The 22,345-nt window shown below is 37.6% G+C and overlaps 1 protein-coding gene across 1 annotated transcript in view; it reads left to right on the top strand.

Moving 5' to 3' along the window:
• Positions 1-19,544, top strand: part of BBOX1 (gamma-butyrobetaine hydroxylase 1) — a 55,342-nt gene extending 35,798 nt beyond the window's left edge. The window contains exons 6-8 of the mRNA XM_054699325.1: positions 11,902-12,098; positions 17,646-17,812; positions 19,173-19,544. Coding sequence (XP_054555300.1) covers positions 11,902-12,098; positions 17,646-17,812; positions 19,173-19,333 — 525 coding nt within the window. The 3' untranslated portion in view covers positions 19,334-19,544. The remainder of the gene's footprint in view (positions 1-11,901; positions 12,099-17,645; positions 17,813-19,172) is intronic.
• The last annotated feature ends 2,801 nt before the right edge of the window (positions 19,545-22,345 follow it).

The following is a 22,345-nucleotide window of genomic DNA, read 5'->3' as shown; positions in this document are numbered from 1 at the left end:
CCAGCGCTCAACCATTGTGCCACGGGGAGGCCCTTGTGATTTTATAATTTGAACTGGATTCAACTGGGCTGCTTTTCTGCTGCTGAGTCAGCTAGGGACTGGGTGACCTAGTGGGCTTCATCTAAAATTATTTGTCTGAGCTCCACTTTCTCTATGGTCCTCCGGCAGCTAGACCAACCGTCTACACTTAGCACTTGGCAGAATTTCCAGAGAGCAAAACAAAACATATAAGACAAAGTCTCTTGAAGGGTAGCGATCAGCACAGTCTCACTTCTGCCTTGTTTAATTAATCAAAGCAAATTCACAAGTGTAGCCCAGATTTCGAAGATGAGGAAGTAGATACCACCTTTCAAAGAAGTTTCAAAGACTCCAAAAGCAAATGACAAAGGGGTGTGAATGCAAGGAGCATAATAACATTGATTAATTGTGGAAGTCATCTACTCTTTCATCTGTCAGTCTCCTTATCAGGAAAGGAGATATTGGGCATGGAGCCAGGGTCCTCCAGGAGAATTCTGGGAGGTCACTCTTCCACTCTATTTTTATAAAATTGTCATATTGCTAGGGGGAAAGGACATCCAAAAAGTGAAAGGGGGGAATTGTCAGGGGGAAAAGATGTCCTGAGCTAGTTCCATACAGGCTTTGTGGACTCCACCCCCACTCCCAACCAAAGCCATCAAGATAATGGAAATGACAAATCCCATCATCACCAAAGAAAGGGTTGCTGGGACCTGAGGGTGGGTTAAGCTGCCAGGGTTGATATAAAACCATACACATGGGCCTTAGGTCCAGTGCTTGCCTTCATGGCTTTTGGCTCACCACCAGCTCTCAGCGTGCCATTGGGATGCCAGGGCAACAGAATGGGTAGGACACATTTAAGACTTTATCTCCCTCTTTTCTCCCTGAGTTGTACATTTCCTCATTCCCCTTCCCTTGTAAATAAACCTTTTATTAACCTTTTGTGTGTGCCTGCAGTGTAAATCCCTTTTTTTTTTTATTTTTATATTCCCCATACAATTGCCCCCCCTTATTTTAACCCCAACCCCTCCTTTCCCTGCCCCCCCCATAATGTGTCTCTGGTTCATAGTTGTTTGTTGATTTTGAATTTTTCTTTATTATAGTTATTCTTTTTCCTGGTCCCTTATTTAGGTTTTCTAGATTCCTGCTATGAGTGAGACCATTTTCCGGTATTTTTCTTTTTCTTTCTGGCTTATTTCGCTGAGCATGATCCCTTCCAGCGCCATCCATGTTGTTGCAAATTGCATGAGTTTATCTTTTTTGAATGCTGGGTAATATTCCATTGTGTATATGTACCACATCTTCTTGATCCAGTCATCTATTTTTGGGCATTGGGGTTGTTTCCAAAGCTTAGCTATTGTAAATAGAGCTGCTATAAACACAGGGCTGCAGGTGCTCTTTGGAATTAATGTTTCTGTAAGTCCCTTTTAAGTGCGTGGGTGAGGACCCATAGTCAGGCAACCCAGTTTAGAGGGAGGGGTTGCCCTGTAACAATATTACTAGGCTAGCTCCATCCTTGCAAAAGCATCTTTCTTTTTTTAATCCAAGGAATACATGGTTAGGAAGCTTTCTTTCAAAAGATATTTTGTTTCCATTTTTAGAATTAAATGGGGCCTAACGATATTACTAGGTCAGCTCCATTCTTGCAAAAGCATCTTTCTTTTTTTAATCCAAGGAATACATGGTAAGGAAGCTTTCTTTCAAAAAATATTTTGTTTCCATTTTTAGAATTAAATGGGGCTAAGTGAAATAACCACACAGAAATTTTAATCGTCAAAGTTAAATGAAAGTGGAAATTTGGGGAGATTCTGCAGAAATGAGCAAAAGTCAAAATTAGTCTGTATTTTTCATCTTGTAGACTGAGCATGTTTTTCTCTGTGCCCTAGTGTTATACATCATCCTCTCCAGTATCAATTAAATAGGCCAGTATTTGACTTCACTATGTTTTACATTAGTTTGTTGGTTGTAAAACATCACATGATTTCTTTTAACTAAATGATGAGAGTAAAATGACTTTCTTAGCTACCCTTTTGGTTAGAAATGGTATGGAGGAGAAACGCATGTGATTTGTTCAAAATGTGGTCCACAGATTCTCTAAGGCCCTGGGAGGTTAAAAGTTAAACTAATCAGCCTAGTTCATTTGCCAAAGATAGGTTGGACAAGTTGGATAGAATAAAGTCTTAAAAATGTAACTAGAAAACTAAAGACTCTATTTAAATTTAATTTAATTATCTGCTTTTCATTGTGAGCTTAGGTTTTGATTTAGGTCTGAAATGGAAAAACTAAGGAAAAGTGATTAAGAACTTAATAAATATTCCTAATATATATATATATAATCTTGACATCATAGCATTTTATATTTTTTCAAAACATTTTTACTAATATGACTTTTTATAATCCCTCTTAACATTCCTTTAAGTTAGGCGGGATGTTCCTATCTTTTATTAGTATATTAGGAAACGGTGTGCAGCGAGCTCAAACACTTCCACAGGGTGACAGCTGACTAATGGGAAACTTGAACTTGAATCCAAGCCTCCATCTGCTTTTATTACCACACCATGCTCATACTGGCCTTCAGTGGGACTTTCTAATGACCATAATTTATGTAATGTGATGATTATAGGCATTGCTGTGCATTACAAATTTTTTTTCAAATACAGTAATTGAATCTTAGACTTCTCTATAGCTCAGGGCTTAACCTAGAATCTTCTATGTGAAAGAGACTTCACAGATATGCTATAAAGAGACCAAAAAATGCCAAAAAGTTATACCTGGAGACAGTTATACCTGTCTCCATCAGCAAATGAAACATTCAAAGATAAATATACTGATATTTTAAAATAAAAGTTGATTCCTAAAATGTCTAAATTCTAGTAGGAGACTAATTAAAATGCAAGCACCTGTTTGTGCTGTTGTTTCAAATTTTCAATTTTGAATTACTCAGAGGTTTTTGTACCAAAGTTTGATTTTGGAAATAACAAAGTTGAGTAAGTTGAGGGTCTTTTTGGTAAATGAAATAATCTAGATAATCAGTTACCTATTGAGAGTTCAGTGTTGTAAATTTGGATCATGTGAGCGAAGATAAGTATTCATACTTTCAACAAACCACAAATGTTGCTTCACTCATTATCTTTGTACCAAAGTCACATGATACCATAAAGCAACATTTATTTTTTTTACTTTTATATTTTTTAATTTTCTTATATTGCTATTTGTTTTCATACAGTATTTGATTTCTCCCCTCTGGTGTAGTCCCTATAAATCTCCTTCCACTGTATTACATGTGAACATGTGTATTACCATGTATTACCATGGTCCCATGTGCTCTTCCCACCCATTTTGATCCCTTTACCTCCCCTTTCCCTGCTTTAAATCTCAGATCTATAGCTGCCTGTAAGTTTTATCTCTTTTATTTTGCCTCTTTATTTGATTCCCCTATATTCCTTCTATAAGTGATACCATCAGATATTTTTCTTTTTCCTTCTGACATTTCACTGAGCATAATCCCTTCCAGGTCCATCCATGTTGCTGTGAATGTCATGGATTTATCTTTTTTGATTGCTAAGTAGTATTCCATTGTGTATATATACCACATTGTTTTGACCAGTCATCTGTTTTGGGGCATTTAGGTTGTTTCCATATCTTAGCTATTGTAAATAGTGCTGCAATAAACATGGTTGCATTTTTGTGTCCTTTGGGTAGATTCCTAGGATCCTAGGAATGGAATTGCTGAATCATATGGTAGATCCATTTTTTTTTTTAAATAATAAATTTTATTTTTATATTCCCCCATACAATTGCAAACCCCCCATTCTGACCCCAATCCTTCCCCTCCCGCCCCCCACCCCCAAAAAGTGTCTCTGGTTCATAGTTTTTTGTTGATTTTGATTTTCACATTCTTATATTCATTTTCCTGGTCCCTTATTTAAGTTTTCTAGATTCCTGCTATGAGTGAGACCATCCGGTATTTTTCTTTTTCTTTTTGGCTTATTTCGCTGAGCATGATCCCTTCCAGCGCCATCCATGTTGCTACAAATTGCATGTGTTTATCTTTTTGAATGCTGAGTAATATTCCATGGTATATATGTACCACAACTTCTTGATCCAGTCATCTATTTTTGGGCATTTGGGTTGTTTCCAAAGCTTAGCTATTGTAAACAGTGCTGCTATAAACATAGGGGTGCAGGTGCTCTTTGGAATTGATGTTTCTGTGACTTTGGGTAAATACCTAGGAGTGGAATTGCTGGATCATATGGAAGCTCTATGTTTAGTAGGTCCAGAAATCTCCACACAGCTCTCCATAGTGGTTGGACCAGTTTGCACTCCCACCAACAGTGCAGAAGAGTTCCTTTTTCTCCACACCCTCGCCAACATTTGTTGTTGCTAGTTTTTTTAATATGTGCCATTCTCACTGGTGTGAGATGGTATCTCATGGTAGTTTTGATTTGCATTTCCCTGATTGCAAGTGATGTTGAACATTTTTTCATATGTCTGTTGGCCATTTGCATTTCCTCTTGAGAGAAGTTTCTTTTTAGCTCTTCTGCCCATTTTTTGACTGGATTATTTTCTTTGTTGTTGCTGAGTCTCATCAGCTCTTTGCAGATTTTTGTGATCAGTCCTTTATCATTAGTGTTGGGTGCAAAAATGTTCTCCCAGTAGGTGGGGTTTCTCTTTGTTTTTGTTATTGTCTCTTTTTCTGTGCAGAAGCTCTTTAATTTGATGTAGTCCCAGCTGTTTATCTTTGCCTTCACTATCACTGCTTTGGGTGATGTGTCTGTAAAGATGTCTTTGATGTGCAAATCCCATAGTGTTTCGCCTATATTTCCTTCTATGTATTTTATGGTTTCAGGTCTTATGTCTATTTCTTTAATCCATTTTGAGTTGATTTTTGTGTATGGTGTGAGGTAGTGGTCAAGCTTCATTCTTTTGCATGTAGCGACCCAGTTTTCCCAGCACCATTTATTGAACAAACTTTCTTTGCTCCAATGCATAGTCTTTGCTCCTTTGTCAAAGATTAGTTGACCATAAATCTGTGGGTTTATTTCTGGATTTTCTATTCAATTCCATTGGTCTGTATGTCTGTTCTTGTTCCAATACCATGCAGTTTTGATGATTATGGCTTTGTAGTATAGTTTGAAGTCTGGGAGTGTGATGCCTCCATTTCCTTCTTTTTTTTTCAGTAGAGCTTTGGCTACTCGGGGTTTTTGGTGATTCCATATGAATTTCATCAATAATTGTTCTATTTCTTTGAAGAATGCCATTGAGATTTTGATTGGAATAGCATTGAATCTGTATATTGCTTTTGGTAGGATGGCCATTTTAATAATGTTTATTCTTCCAATCCATGAGCAGGGGATGTCTTTCCATTTCTTTGTGTCTTCTTCTATTTATTTAACAGTGTTTTATAGTTTTCTTTGTATAGGTCCTTTACCTCTTTTGTTAGATTTATTCCCAAATATTTGATTTTTTTTGTTTTGATAATAAAAGGGATGGTTTTTTTGATTTCTTCTTCTTCAGATTTATTGTTTGTGTATAGGAAGGCTACTGACTTTTGCGTGTTGATTTTGTATCCTGCCACTTTACTGAATTGATTGATGAGTTGAATTAGTTTTTCTGTGGAGATTTTGGGGTTCTCTATGTATATTATCATATCATCTGCAAATAGTGATAGTTTGACTTCTTCTTTTCCTATGTGGATTCCTTGGATGTCTTTCTCTTGTCTTATTGCTCTGGCTAGGACTTCCAGTATTATATTGAAAAGCAGTGGTGAGAGTGGACATCCTTGTCTTGTTCCAGATCTTAATGGAATTGCTTTCAGCTTTTCACCATTGAGAATGATACTGGCTGTTGGCTTGTCATAGATGGCCTTTATGATGTTGAGGTATGTTCCTTGTATCCCAAGAATTTCAAGGGCTTTTATCATGAATGGGTGTTGCACTTTGTCAAAAGCTTTCTCAGCATCTATTGATATTATCATATGGTTTTTATATTTCTTTTTGTTGATGTGTTGGATAACGTTGATTGATTTTCGGATGTTAAACCATCCTTGTGCCCCTGGAATGAATCCAACTTGGTCGTGGTGAATTATCTTATGGATACATTGTTGGATTCTGATAGCTAAAATTTTATTGAGGATTTTTGCATCAGTGTTCATTAGGGAGATTGGCCTATAGTTTTCCTTTTTTGTGTTGTCCTTATTCGGTTTTGGTATTAGTGTAATATTGGCTTCATGGAACGTGTTTGGTATTGTCCCTTCCTTCTCAATTTTTTGGAAGAGTTTGTGAAGGATAGGCACTAATTCGTCTCTGAATGTTTGGTAGAATTCATTTGTAAATCCATCAGGTCCTGGGCTTTTGTTTTTGGGGAGGTTTTTGATTACCATTTCAATTTCGCTGCTTGTAATTGGTCTGTTCAGGTGTTCTATTTCTTCTTTATCTAGCTTTGGGTGATTGTAGAGTTGTAGGAATTTGTCCATCTCCTCTAGATTGTTGAACTTGTTTCCATATAACTGTTCATAGTAGTTACTGATTATTCTTTTGATTTCTGCTGTGTCCGTTGTGATTTCTCCTCTTTCATTTATGATCCTGTGTATTTGTGCTTTCTCCCTTTTTTCCTTTGTGAGCCTGGCTAGGGGTTTGTCTATTTTATTTATTTTTTCAAAGAACCAGCTCTTGGTTTCATTGATCTTTTGGATTGTTTTTTTAGTTTCAATTTCATTTATTTCTGCTTTGGTTTTTATTATTTCTTTTCTTCTACTGGTTTTGGGGTTTTTTTGTTGTTCTTTTTCTAGATCTTTGAGCTTCGAGATTAGGTTGTTTCTTTGAGTTCTTTCTTGTTTTTTGATGTGAGCTTCTATTGCTATATATTTTCCTCTTATTACTGCTTTTGCTGCATCCCATACATTTAGGATATTGGTGTCCTCCTTGTCATTCAATTCAAAGAATTTTTTAATTTCTTCTTTGATCTCCTTGTTAGTCCAGTGGTCTTCCAGTAGTGTGGTTTTTAATCTCCATGAGGTAGGATAGTTCCTTGCCTTCTTTTTATGATTTATTTCTAGTTTGATGCCTTCGTGGTCAGAAAAGATGGTTGGTATGATTTCAATCTTGGTGTATCTGTTGATGTTTGTCTTGTGCCCCAGTATGTGATCGATCCTGGAGAATGATCCGTGTGCACTTGAGAAAAATGTGTACTCCGTTTTTTTTGGGTTTAGTGTTCTATAGATGTCTGTTAAGCCCAAATGCTCTAGGTCCTTATTTAGAGCTTTAGTTTCTTTACTTATTTTTTGTCTTGTTGATCTATCCATTGTTGATAGTGGTGTGTTGAAGTCTCCCACGACGTATGTGTTTTCTCTGATGTCTGTTTTCAGAGAGGACAACAGTTGTCTGATATATTTTGGTGCTCCTTCGTTTGGTGAGTATATGTTAATGAGTGTTATTTCTTCTTGAAGTATTGTCCCCTTAATCATAATGTAGTGACCATTGGGGTCTCTTTTTATTTTTTTGAGTTTGAAGTCTGTTTTATCTGATATAAGTATAGCTGTTCCTGCTTTCTTTTTTGGCCCATTTGCTTGTAGGATTGTTTTCCATCCTTTGACTTTGAGCCTATTTTTATCTTTTGTAGCTAAATGTGTTTCCTGGAGACAGCAAAAGGTTGGGTTTTGTTTCTTAATCCAGGCTGCAACTCTGTGTCTTTTTATTGAAGAGTTTAGTCCATTTACATTTAGAGTTAATATTGATATGTTAGCATCTGTATTTGCCATTATGTTTGTCTTTCCTTTGATTTTATTTATTTATTCTTTTAATAACTTTTTTTTTTTTGGTCTTCTTTCGTTGTTATTCGTCCCTCTGAGGTTCTGGCTTTAGGATTCCTTGTAGTATTTTTTGGAGTGGGGGTTTAGTCTTAATGAAATTCCGGAGTTTCTCTTTGTCTGGGAAGGTACATATTCTTTCTTCATGGAGGAAAGAGAGCTTTGCGGGATAGAGTATTCTTGGTTGGCATCTGTTTTCTTGGAGTCTGTTGACTATGTCCCTCCACTCTCTCCTTGCCAGTAATGTTTCTTCAGAGAAGTCTGATGTCAGCCTGATTGGTTTTCCTTTGAATGTTATCTGTTTCTTCCCTCTTGTCAGCTTCATTATTTTTTCCTTGTCCTGGATTCTTGGGAGCTTTACTATTATGTGTCTTGCTGTGTTTTTCCTCTCGTCGTGGAAGTTTGGTGTTCTTCTTGCTTCTTGTATATCAATTTTCAGCTCCTTCTTCGCATTTGGGAAGTTCTCTTCAATTATATCCATGAATATTTTCTCTGTTCCTACATCTCTCTCCTCTCCTTCTGGAATTCCTATAACTCTTATATTTCCTTTCCTCATGGAGTCAGACAGTTCCCGAAGTCTTTCTTCATTCTTTTTCCTTTGTACTTCTCTTTCCTTTTCTCTTTTGGTTCTTTTTATTTCTGTGTCTTCAAGAGTACTTATTCGTTCTTCCATTTCATCTATTCTGCTTTCATTGCTTTTCCCAGAGTTCTTTAGTTCCTCCATTAATTCTTTGATCTCCTGCATTTCTTTTACTTCCCTCTTTAGGGACTCTATTTCCTTCTTCTGATCTATCACTTTTTTAATCATGGCAATTTTAAATTCTCTTTCTGGAAGGCTCAGAAGTTCTTCCAAGTTGCTGTCGTTGCAATCTGGGGAGTGGTTTTCTTTTTGTGGTGTGCTTCTTTCCTGAGGAGTTGTTAGGTTGCGTGTGGTTCTTCTACTCCCTACTGTCTGTTTTCTAATTTGTCGTATGTGTTGGGACACTGTGTTGCTCGGACTGACTGGCATCTTGGGTGAACTTCTCCGCTCCCCTCTGGCTCTTCCAGGAGCCATCTCTGTCTTCTGGGGGAGCTTTCTGCTGGTTTTAGGCAGTTTTTACTGAAGAAATGTCCCTGTTCTAAAATGGCGAAGCGGGATGCAGTCCCTGCGCCTCCGGTTTCAGGCACACTCTTCTGCGCCCCCGGTCTGCCCCGGACGTGGGTGCCTGCTCCCTCTGTGGGCTCAGACTGCTGGTTGGAAGGGGTCTGGCGTGGGGTGGGCTAACTTCCCGGCTGGCCACTGGGTCCTCCAGAGGCCTTCTGCCCTTTTCAAGCAGTCTTAAGAAATTTCCTGTTCTATGGGGTGTTAGTGACTTTTTTTTCCTGGTCGCTAGGTGGCGCCAGAGATCTCTCCTATTGTCCTTGGGGGGCTGTTTTTCGGCCCCCCCCACCCCGTGGGACAGGGAACAGAGCGGGAATGGTAGGGTAAACCTCAACAGCTTTGGGGTGCTGTGTCTGCCTTGTGCCCCACCGTCGTGGAGAACCCAGGCCCCGAATTTTCGTGCCCCGGGTCTCAGTTCAAAGCCCTCAGTTCCAGGATGCGGGCTGTAGCCCAGTTCAGTGGCGCGGGAATGGCGCCTTTTGCACCCGCTCCCGTGCCTGGGCGCCTGGTTCCTGCTCACTCAGGGAGGGACTTTCACCCCAGTGAGGGCCTCCGCGCGTCTCCCCGCAAGCCTAGGTCGCAGGCGCGGGGACCTGGGCCGCTGCGATCCCGGTCCGTGTTTTCTTTTCAAGTGTGCCAAGCGTGCCGCTTTCCCGCGCAAGCTTACCGGCAGCCCAGGCTGTGTGGGCGTCTCCCGGGGTCTCTGTTCTTCTCTAATGGCGCCCGGAGCCGTCCGTTCACGGGGTGTGGTGGCTGCAATAGTTCCTTTCCACTCACAGACCCGCTTGCTGCGTCCTTTGTTCTTGTGGGTCGTTTTGGTTTGTTGTTTTCCTCCTCTCTGCTGGTCGGAGAGTGCCGCCTCTGTGGGCGGGGGAGGGGAGCAGGGTTCTGCGCTTCCCTCCCTTCTAGTCCTCTTTTATGGCCACTGGTAGATCCATTTTTAATAATTTGAGAATCCTTCACACAGCTCAGAAAGCAATATTTAGACACAAAATATTTTTTGTTTCTGAATCACACACAAGAAATAAAATGGGGTTTTATACACATCAAGGACATATTTACCTTCTGAATTAGTGGAGAAAGTATCATCAAGCTCCATCATCATTTTCCTTTCACAAGATTGCATTCAAATACAAATATACAAAAGATTAAAACTTGGCCATGAGATATGTAAAGCTATCAGTCAACACTGACCACATTCCTGTTCAGGGATGAGGAACATTATACAACATAAAACATTGTCGTCATCACAGCACTGTCTAGAGGAAAGTTCTAGAGGATAGCACTGTCTACACCATCTGTGGAGATAAGCAAGCTAAGTGGGTTTTTTTCCCATCATGATGATGTATACCTAATTTGGATATTTTATGATATTTGCCTTTTCCTGTCCACAGAACTGTCAGAACTTGGGTGTATTTTTATTTCAGTAAGAATGAAGTTTTCACAGCTGAATAATATTAGTTTCTTTAAAGCAGAAAATCAAGACCTATATTTAGGTATTTACAATCACCCTTCCATGTGGATGTACCAAAAGGAGCTGCATAAATTCCATTCAAAAGAATAAATTTTTAAAAATTTACTAAGTTTTAATTTTAAAAATGGATTTTAAACATTTTTCCCCAAATCTTAGTAAAAGTAACTAACACATACTATCATTTTGGTTTCTAATTTCCAGGAATTCTTGAATTTACCCATCTTCACATCCCCATACTCACCTCATTGCCTTCTTATCTCTGCATCTAAATTATTCCATTAGACTCAAATAGTGACTCTTTAGCCACTTAATGAAAAAATATATATGTATATCATGCCATCAGGTGTAGGGTATAATTTTTTTTTAATGACTACACCTGAGGGGGTGGGGGGGGAAGCAAACATAGTTTAAAAATGAACAATGATGTAAAAAATTAAACATTTTAAAAAATGATCCTATGAAACAGCACTGTACTAATATTAATATTCTTCAACTCAGTCGTGACTCATGGCTTTCATATTCAAACCCCCTCCCCTCAATTGTTTTCTTCTGTACACAAGAGGAAGCCCAAATTCCATCTTCTGACATTCAAGACTTCCAAATTTCCTTTCTAGCTGGATCTGTGACCATCTAATGCAAATTTTTTGATAGCCAGAGAATTGAAATTTTTTCCTATAAGCGTGATAATGTCACCTAATTTGTCTTCTCCATTCTATTCTGCGTATTTGAAATCTTATCCATCCTCCTTTGCCTTGAGTAAGTCCTACCTCCTTTGTAAAGTCACCTGGATGTGAGTGTTTAAAACTGGAACTTGAAGTGCTCAATCCCTGAAGCTATTTAGATCTGAGCCTTTTGTTTACTAAAGAACATTATCATGTCTGGGCTAATGTTTCCAACTGTAACAATGTTTGAACTATAAAGTATTGCTGCTTACAAGCAACTTTTTCTTTCTATCCCTTTCTCTGCTAACACAAAAGCAGATAAAAGAGGATTCTTGATGTTTGTGCATTTAGCTTTCTGGAAGTTTCTTAAACAGTGTCAAAATCTGTTGAGTGCATATCGTTTTAAAACTGATTTCTCATGTGCATTTGCCTAAATATTTTGGAGCTTTTTCTTTTCCCTTAGAAACGGGGCATAGATCCGATAAACTCTACATCATTTACCTTTTATAATAGTGTGTAAGGTTACAATGAAATCCTATTAGTTGATTTTTGGAGGGTTTTGATTACCTACTGTCAATTCTAAGGTTAACCATTATGCCTTTAGGATATTGTTGCATCTACCAGAAAGACAACCTTTAATGCAAAGATTGAAGCTTCTTAGAGAAGCACAGAACTGAGATTTCAACAAGTGTACTTAACAGATTATATGAACTGTGTTTGTGTTGCTGCTAATAATTTTGTCTAATAAATGTTAATTGTATAGCTTTAAAAAAAAAACTGATTTCTCCATTTCTTTTTTTAGGTTCAGCTTCTGCATTGTATAAAGCAAACAGTCACGGGGGGTGATACAGAAATTGTAGATGGATTTAACATATGCCAAAAGCTCAAGGAAAAAAATCCTCGGGCATTTCAGATTTTATCCTCCACTTTTGTGGACTTTACAGACATTGGAGTGGATTACTGTGACTTCTCTGTGCAATCTAAACACAAAATTATAGAGTAAGTACTATTTATGTATTTTTCATAGCACTAAAACGGTTAACAGTAAAATATTCATTACCCTAAAACTTAAACATTAGAAAGTTTTGATTAGCTCCAGCTTTACTTTTCATTAACTGTTTAATCCAATTTTAGAAAGAGAAAAAAAGAATCTTTTCACCATAAATATTTTTTTTTATCTAATTCCTTGAAATCCCTGTTTTTAATCGATAGAAGAGTAGTAACTAAAACTTCAGGTGTACTTCACTTTAAAAATATAAATTCTAATAGTTTGAATTATAATTATACTTCAAACTTTCAGCCAGAAGTGAAAGACTCTAAATTAGGTAGCTCTCATAGTTAGAAAATGTTATCTACAATTTTATTTCTTCTTTTCTTTGCCTCTTAGTTTTGCCATCCTTTGTACTGGCCCCATTTTCTAAAACAATCAGTAGAAATTCTAAGTTTTCATTGTCTTTAGAGCTGCTTACTGTAGTACACAAAAAACACATACATCTCAAAATCTACAACAAAACTAGATGACTCAATGCCCAGTTTCTCCAAGTGTATTTTTGAAACAATCTCTATGCCTAGGGAAGTCAGAAAACTCTGATTAGCTTATTCTGGATCATATATATTTAGCTCTAGAGCAAGGTCAGCTTTATCTGAACTATATGGGCTAAGAATGAAAGAAGGAAGACTCAAATTGATGCCAACAAATATCATATGTGCCCCCACCATAGGACATTTTATTTTCTTTCTTCATTTAAAATTATTTCATTGTAATTTTTCCAAGTACCTGCTGAAAGCCACAATTGTGTCCTTTTACTTGAGATATAGCTTACATTGTGTTTTCACAACATTGTTTATTTAATCAGATCCCAGTTGATGAGTATTTGGGTGCTTCCAAGTTTAGACTTGAATTTGTATTCTTCTTTTAGGAGAAATAATCAAATAATATGGAAATTATTTAATAACCAATCAAATTCCCAGAAACTCAGCTTTTCTTATATACACATCTGATCTTCTTTATTCATTCAACAAATATTTATTGAGGTCAGCCACTCTTTTTGTGGTTAGGCTACTTCAGTGAGCCAAATAAACATTTTTACCTTCATGTAGTTAACAATCTAACAGAGGAGGGAAAATTTGAAATTGTAAAACAAATAAATCAAATTATAATAAATGTTAAAACATTTAAGTGCTTTAAAAAACGCACACACAGAGGAAAGGTAGGGCAGATAAGGGGAATCCACAAGCCCAAAGTCTTGAGGATGTTGAAAGTTGCATCATTAAATAGTATTGTGAGTAGCTTTGTTGAGTGATATGTGAATAAAAATCTAAAAGTGTGAGGGAACTTGAGAAGCAGTTTCCAGAATCATCAGGAGCAAAGGTTCCAAGAAGGCCCTAAGAGGATGTCTGATGTGTTCAAGGACCAGCAGGGAGGCCAGAGTGGAGCAGAGGGAGGGATCTGGGTATTAAGTGAAGGTGTAAAGAGGGGTAAATTTCTTTAAAGCACTGGGAGCCGCTGTAGGAACATGGACTTTCTCTCCTAATGAAACAGAGGAAGCTGATGCAAGACTTTTATCAAGAGACATATTTATATTAATTTGTTTACATTTTAAATGGATTGTTCCAACTGCTGTGCTGAATCACAGAGCTGAAGAGCAGGAGCAGGAGGACCAGTTTGGAAACTGCTGCAGGACTGCAGACTAGCAGAGAGGGGCCTCCCTGGTGGTGCAAGGGGTTAAGCACAGCACTGTGAAGCTAGTCCAGCCTCCACAGCACAAGTGCAATCCCCAGCCGGCCAGGGAGCTACCCACATGGCACAGCAGACCTCTCCTGTCTCCCCTGCTGCTCCCCTCAGCAGTGTATTTCAGTCATTCCTCCTGTTCTGTTTCCTACTCTATCTTTGGTGAATCCTCTCATCCCCTGCACCTCTGGCCTGTGCCCAAGTTCTTGTATAAATAAATAAATAAATAAATAAATAAATAAATAAATAAATAAATAAATAAATCTTTAAAAAAAAAAAAAGGAGCAGTCCAAGCCACGTTTCAGTTCAAATGGCAGCATTTACTTCCTCTCACTAGTTCAGTTCTGCTCACTAGTCTGAGGGATCTGCAATCATACCATTCCACAACAAAACTGCAATTTGTCATGGGCTTTTAAATTAGCTCTGTTTTAAGTGTCTCTTCCTTTCATTCTGTTATTGCATGCGGAATTTTCCTCTTACTATATTCAATTTTGCATTAGGTGCATATTTAAGGTGCTAGCTACTCCTCTTTTCAAACATTCTTCAATGCTCACAATTGTGTCTGCTAGGAACCTCCTGACTAAATGTTCTTTCTTTTTAAAAAAAATATTTATGTATATAAGAACTGGGGTACAGGCCAAAGGTACAAGGGGTGAGAGGATTCATCAGAGACAGAGTGGGGAGCAGAATAGGCAGGTCCACTGAAACACACTGCTGAGGGGAGCAGCGGGCAAGGCAGGAGAGGTCTGCTGTGCCATGTGGGTTGTTCCCTGGCTGGCCGGGGATTGAACTCGTGCTTCAGAGGCTGCAGATATCTTCACAGTGCTGTGCTTAACCCCTTGCACCACCAAGGAGGCCCTAAATGTGCTTTCTACTTAACCTCATGTCAGTGCCTAGAATATTAAATACTAAACCTTTTTTCTTGTTTTCTCATATAGGAAGTAAACACCAGATGAAAGGAAGCAGAAATTATTATACACAAACACACACAGACAGAATAGACTATTTTTGTCCATATGTGTGAACTCTTAGAAATGAAAGCTTAATACTCTGTACCATGGCACACACAATTCTGATTTCATTAGATTAGTGAATCTCAAGTTCTTTCCACTCATATGTGAGCTTACACACATGGACTCTAGAAGAAATAACTCATGACGAGCACAACCATTCACATCAAGGAGTAAGGATGAAAATTTAAAAAATCACCAATGTGGCTAGAAGATCCCCAAGGAGTTTCAAAGTCGTGACATCCTTATCAGTTACATGGAAGATGGCACAAAGTGAGCCATTGTTATATGTATAGGAAATAGTACAGGGAGAAAGGTGAGAAAGTGAGTCAGCAGCAGCAGGGCTAGAATTTTAGAGATAAGATTAAAAGAAAATTGGCCTCAGAAACTGTGAAAGAAATCTGAAGCCAGCAGTGTGAACTCTAATGGGGATAGTAGAGAAATCAAGTAGTATCCTTTGTGCTACTAAATGTGGCAGTCCACAGTCTCTTCTCCTGGCTCATCTATTCTTTGTTCATAAAGCCACAACCTGCAGGTCAGAGTATCCTTTATGCAGAGAAGAGAAAATGGAAAGGGCACCCCAATACCTATTCAGTCAAGTCTAAATTTGTATGTAAATTCTGGTTTTACGACTCTAAGACCCATTTTGAAAAGTCTGTTCCTTTTCCCCCTTTCGTTCCCAGTATGGATTCATTCATTAGGCAGTTTTGGTCACTCCTCAGTAAACAAAAAGTTGTTGCTAGTCATCACTTCCTAGAGTTACCATGCAGATTGCCATTGACTCAGATGATTCCACATTAATCCAATTGGATGCCCCCAATCCAATCCACAAAGCACAGGGACCCAGGCCGCCACATGTATATACCACAGTCCCTCTCACTTTTCCTCCTGTAACCTGGCTTGTCGATCATGGTTCATGCTGTGAGACTGATTAGCTAAGTGTCATGCAGACCTCAAATCCGCGTCAGCAAGTCCTGAAACACGTGACTGTCTCCTTTGACCCATCACTGTTGGGGGAATGAATTTATTCCTTAAAGTAGTAGTTTTTAGGGCCTCCCCGGTGGCGCAGCGGTTGAGCGCTGGGGTGCAAAGCTGCCCGCAGCCTCTACAGCACCGGTTCGATCCCCGGCTGCTCCCTGGCAACCGGAGGAGGGTCCCACATGGCGCGCAGACCTCTCCTGCTGCCCGCTGCTCCCCTCAGCAGTGTACTTTGGTCCTTCTGCCTGCTCTGCTCCCCACTCTGGCTCTGGTGAATTCTCTCACCCTCCCGCGCTTCTGACTGTACCCAGTGCTTGTATAAACAAAACAAACAAACAAACAAACAAACTAATTAATTAATTAATTAAAAACATGCCTCTATAAAAAAAAAGGATTTTAAAAAAAAGTAGTAGTTTTTACATATTAAAATATTTTTTGTTACAATTTCATAGATCCTTCAAGTATGATTTTAAAGTGTAATTTAGGAGGAACATGATTGGAAAGAAGTATTTCCTCAAATATTTGAAATACATGATTCTAATTCAATCCCTAGTTTATAAATGGGGAAATCAAGACACAGCTGTTGGGTCACATTACCACCTCTGGCTGGCCCAGAAGTCATCCTGGGTACTTTGCCACCATCCTTGCCCACATTCAGTTTTATGCATTCTTCCTGTTTTTTTCTTTAAATATTTTATTTTATATAATTCTTACATCATTTTTCATCTTTGCACAATGTATGCATTTTCATTTTGGTTATATTCCCCATACAATTGCACCCCCCCCCTTATTTTGACTCTAGTCCTTCCTCTCCATGTCCCTCCCTCCTCTCCCTCCCCCCCTAGTGTGTCTCTGGTTTATAGTTGCTTGTTGATTTTGATTTTTACTTTGTACTGATTAGTCTTTTCCCTGGTCTCTTATTTAGGTTTTCTAAATTCCCGCTATGAGTGAGACCATCCGGTATTGTTCTCTCTCTGTTTTTACCTAAAGAAAGGGTAAAGTTGGTTGATATTTTGGGACTGACTAAAAGTTTGCCTTCCCAATAAACTAAAATTTTTTTCTCTTCCTTTTGCCTAGCTCTCTAGCTGATGCTCACGCCTTAGTATTTATAACCAGCAGTTTAAATTCAGAAATTATGTTGCTGTTTCTTACATTGAATGCAGTATTGTGCTACATTTTCATGATCGCCATCCATATTCTAAGGATATAATGATCATGATATTAGGATCCCCCGAGGTACTAAAAAGATCTTGGAACTCCCCAGAGGTGCTCAAAAACTATAAAGAAAATTGAGTATGCCACAAATATTTCTGCCTGTTAAGTTTAGGTGCTATGTTAGTGCTGAGAATTCAACATTCAGTGAATATAGTCTTATATTTTATGATAGAATATGCCTTTATTTTCCCTTAGTTTCCCCATTTATAAACTAGGGATTGAATTAGAATCATGTATTTCAAATATTTAAAGAAATATTTCTTTCCAATCATGCTCCCATAAATTACACTTTAAAATCATATTTGATGGATCTATGAAATTGTAACAAAAAATAGTTTAATATGTAAAAACTACTACTTTAAGGAATAAATTCATTCCCCAAAACATAAACCTTTTTAACTGAACTCGCTTGTTAGCATTTATTTTAAATTAACATGAATCAATAAATTTTAAAAATGTATTTGTCATAATCTTATACTCTTACGATCATGTATACATGTGTTTGGACTCTTTAATATTTTATTTCACAAACATCTTCTTAGGCAAAGTAACCCCTAGAAATAGAAATAAATGTTTTATGATATATTTAAGCTTTTTCTCTTTAAAAAATAGATTAGATGATAAAGGCCAAGTGGTTCGCATCAACTTCAATAATGCAACTAGAGACACGATATTCGACGTACCTATTGAAAGAGTTCAGCCTTTTTATGCTGCTCTGAAGGAGTTTGTTGACCTGATGAACTGCAAAGAGTTCAAGTTTACTTTCAAGATGAATCCAGGTCAGTGAATACATTTTTCAAAACAATGGAATGGATGGAATTTCTTCAACTTTGGCCATTTAAAGTGATACCTGAAAAAAAAATAAAGTGATACCTGAAGCAATTTTTCTCATGTATGGCTAGTGGAATACTTACAACAGAATTTTGATGGGCAACCAACTTGCTTAAATAGCAGACTTCTGACCCCGCCCCTACTCTTTTTGATTCTCAGACTTAAAAAAATTCATTTTTAGCAAGATCCTAGGTAATCCTAAACCACACCAAATTTAATAACCTCCAACCTACAGAATAAATACTTGAAAGACAAGGTATAGGTCAGGTGAAATTTCATGTTTGAAATCAAAACTGATGACTTATATTTTCTCTCCTGATAGCCAGTCACTCTAAACAGAGGCTTGTGCTTAATTCTTTTATCTTGATAAACAAAACCATCCCCATGATTCTCACTCCAAAGCACATGAGTCATGTTTTCTCATTAAGCTTATCTGATCTGGCAGAGATAGTATTACCTGAAAATAAGAAGTACTTGAAAAACTCCATGTACTTGAAATGAAGGAGCAGAAATTTGTGCTTTCTCAGCAAAATAACATCACACTAGAAGCTTCTAAAATCACTAGTAAAAAGAATTTCTCTCTGCTATTGATCTGGCCAAGTGGAGGAATCTTTTCACTTGTATTTGTTTTTGAATTAATCTTTAGCATAATAAAGTAACACTAGAAATCTCCATAAACCCACTCTATGCAGTCAAAAAAGGTTAATTTTAAGAATAGTAACATGTAAAATGAAAATACCATAGGAGAAAAATACTTAAAAATAATGAGTTGGAATCCAAACTCCACCACTTAACGCCAGTATAGCCTCAGTCAAATCTTCCAATTTCTTGGTGTCTCATTTTTCACATCATGAAAATATGAGGTAATCCTCTCTTCTCAAGATTTTTATGAAACTCAGAAAAAATGGTTATAAAATACTAGGCACATAAAAGGCAAACCAAGAATGTCACTATCCTTATAATTTTTTGAGGCTATTAAACTGGAAACACTTCTAATTAAGAGGTAAGTAACAACAAGAATAACTCAAAAGTTCTATATAGAGAGATTTTTTTTTAAATCAGAATTATAAAAATATCCACAGTGACCTCTTAGGCTATGTAGTTTAAGTGTCAAAAGGTCTAAAGCAGTTTGCAATGTCATGTTATTTGTGTAAAAAAAGTAAATGAACACTTTTATGTAAAAGGAAGAAACACACCATCTCTTGGTTGAACCAATGCGTAACAATGGTATTTTGCATTTCACATTTTCTAACTCTGTGAATTATTTAGACACATGATCATTCATATTGAAAAAACTGTTTTGTTCAGGTGATGTGATTACTTTTGATAACTGGCGCTTACTTCATGGCCGACGTAGCTACGAAGCAGGAACTGAAATAACCCGCCATCTAGAAGGAGCTTATGCCGATTGGGATGTGGTGATGTCGAGGCTTCGGATATTAAGGCAGAGTGTAGAGAATAGAAACTAAATATCCTCTCCGTAATTTTATTACGATTCCAATGAATGTATTTTGTAAGATATGGCAAGGTTATTTGTCGCCACAGACCATCATATCCATGTCATTTACATATTAATTTCTTTAACATTGCTTTCACCTGAAACACAGTTTTCTTGTAATCAAATACAGTGCCAACATTTAGACAGTGTTCTCTTTTCCAAATAAAGCATTCCTTCTGGTCTATTGCATATATGATCTCATTTCTTTTACCCATGTATGAGTTTCCAGAATGCCTACAAATAGTTTTATATTGCACAAAATCTGTCTTCATATAAAACCTTTTTAAATAGAGCTTTTGTTTCAAACAAATCTTGCATTTCAAATAAAACATGTCTCAAATAAAATGTTTCTGCTCAGTTGTCTATAGGGTCTCATTTTTCATGACTCCATGTGACTGTCTTTATCATGCTTGGTGAAAGTCTTTGTATTGTCAAAGATCTATTTATTTACTTTTACTACACAATCCTATTAGCTAAATTTCTGGGCCTCACCAAATTGTGATCTCAACATCTTTAATATCTAAAATTCTAAAAACAAGCTCAGGTATGTCAAATGAAGAGAAAATCTAGTTCATCTAAGTTGCTCTTTTCCCAAGTAAATATTTCCAAAGCCAGTATAGCTTACACTTGGCCATGACTCAATTCTCCTCATTTCTTGCCTTCAACCAATAACTGGGGAAGTAGAACCAAGTACAGCACTCACAAGTGGACACCATGTCAGTTAACATCTCAACAGCTTCACCTGCCAGTTTCGGCATCTTTCATGGCCCCCGCCTTGCCCCAACATTGGAACACAGGCATGTCACTTCCAGTATGGAAGTCCTATTCCTGCTGAAGGCTCCTCCAGAGCCTTCCCTACTCCTGCTGAAAAGGAGAGTCTCCACATTACCATTTGTTGAAATCCTGGTACTACATAGAGTTTTTTAGTCCACACATTTTTGGGATCTAATCAAGCCCCCTATTTTGAAAGTCTTAATCACCATCACCACTGCAGAGCTCAATTTATTGCCTTAAGACCAAGTGAAAACACCACCCCCACTCATGTTACTATCTGCATCACACACACAGTGTGTCCATGGGTTGGGAGTCTGTACTAGAGTCCATTTAGCCCATACCAGCATACTCCTCTGATTCTCTGAACTCCAGTGTTGGGTACACATGGCCAGCCCAGACTCTCTCTCCCCTTAGGATACTGCCCCTTTGCAATGTCCATTCGTGTCATCTGGTCTTGATCACTACTGTAACATACTATACATGTTTGATTCTTTTGAACTACGAAAAGAACAATTTCCTCCTAAAAGACACCTAGAATGAAAACAGGTGATTTCAATAGGGGCATCACATAGGTCTAAGAAGCAACATTCAATACTTAAAAACAATTCTCTGGAGTGAAACTAGTCCCATCCGTTCACAGCACCTAAATACCAGACACTTTCAAATTAAAGTGTTTATTCTCTCAGCAGATATTCTTCCCATATCTGGCATTCTGCTAGGCTAAGGATAAATTAGGACTTGAACTGAGCCTGCTTAGTCTGATAAAGGAGCAGGTTAAAGACACAGATGATGCTCAGCTACATTAACAGGAAGGCAATGAAGCCAGAATGGACCCTTCAACCTTTCTTGAATGAGGGCTAATAGAATTTTCCAGGCAAAGATGGGAAAATGACTCTCTGTGTCAAAGGGGAGAAGCTGCACAGAATTGAAGATGAACACAACACATGTGCTGATTTACAAGTGAGAGACAGTACAGAAAGGCAGCAGTGTAAATTCTGGGATTTGAGACTGAGGTTCAAATCCTAATAATGTCAGTTATCTGTGTGTCTTTCAACAAATAGTTTTTTTCCCATAAGCCTCAGCTTTTCTATTTATAAATGAGAAAGATAATTCTTATAAAATTTTTATGGGAATTATACATAAGTTTAGATAAAGCAATATTTCCCCAAACTTCTCAGATAATAAGAGTCACTGTGGAGTTTCTGTTTTTGCTTTTTATATACCAGTTCCCTGAAGATTATGACTCAATGGGTCTGGGATGAGGACCAGGAATTGTGTTTTTAGCAAGGATCACAAGTGATATGCATTATCAGAAATGTTTGGAAAATATTAATGTACAGCATTTAGCATACTTGAACCTGAGGGTAAGTACTCAGGAGATGGTAACTGTTGTTATAATAACAAGGTTGTAGACGCAAAGAGTGGATTAAGGTGAGAAGAGATATATGAAGCTGGGGCTAGAGATGAAGTCATGAAATGTTGAAATGTACATGACATTAAAAAGTTGATATTTTTTCTTGAAAGCAATGAAAAGGCCATTTAAGAGTTTCTAACAATAAAGTGCCTTGATCAGATACTCATTTTTTTTAAAGATTCATCTGGCTACAATATGGAAGGAATTGTAAATGAGAAGAATAAAGGCCATAAATCTGTTTATGAGGTTATAAATCTACTTACTGCAGGAAACCAGATGAGAAAGTAAAAAGATTGAATTCAGATTCTAGAAGAGGGTATGGAGATATATTTTGAAGGCTAATTCTAAAGGATTTGATGATCCAGGGAAATGTCTAAGATGTCTCGAGTTTCTAGTTAGGAAAAATGGGTTCAAAGTGATTCCTCACACAAAGATGATACCACAATAGCAGAATTACACTTGTGGGCAAGAAAATGATCCAGTTTTGAACAGACTAAACCTGAATTTCCCCTGAGTAAATCTATTTGGCAGTTGGATATATATATATATATATATATATATATATATATATACACACACACACACATACATACCAGGACAGAGACATGGCTTAGTGCTCTCCATTTGAAAGTGAATAGATGATGGATGAAATCATCGCTTGTTTTCCTGGAGACATTTAGTGGTTGTGACTAAGGTCACAAGCCTCATGGAATGGTGATAAGCTAATGATGTTGGTCTGTTTTGTGGAATCAGTTATAGTCAGAACATAAAGAATCAGTGATGGCTTATGTTCAA

Source organism: Talpa occidentalis, unplaced genomic scaffold, assembly GCF_014898055.3.
Source record: "Talpa occidentalis isolate TD23 unplaced genomic scaffold, MPIMG_talOcc4v2.1 talOcc4.3, whole genome shotgun sequence".
Classification (NCBI taxonomy): Eukaryota; Metazoa; Chordata; class Mammalia; order Eulipotyphla; family Talpidae; genus Talpa; species Talpa occidentalis.
The sequence above is the reverse complement of the archived record's forward strand: the minus strand, read 5'-3'. Positions and strand labels throughout refer to the sequence as shown.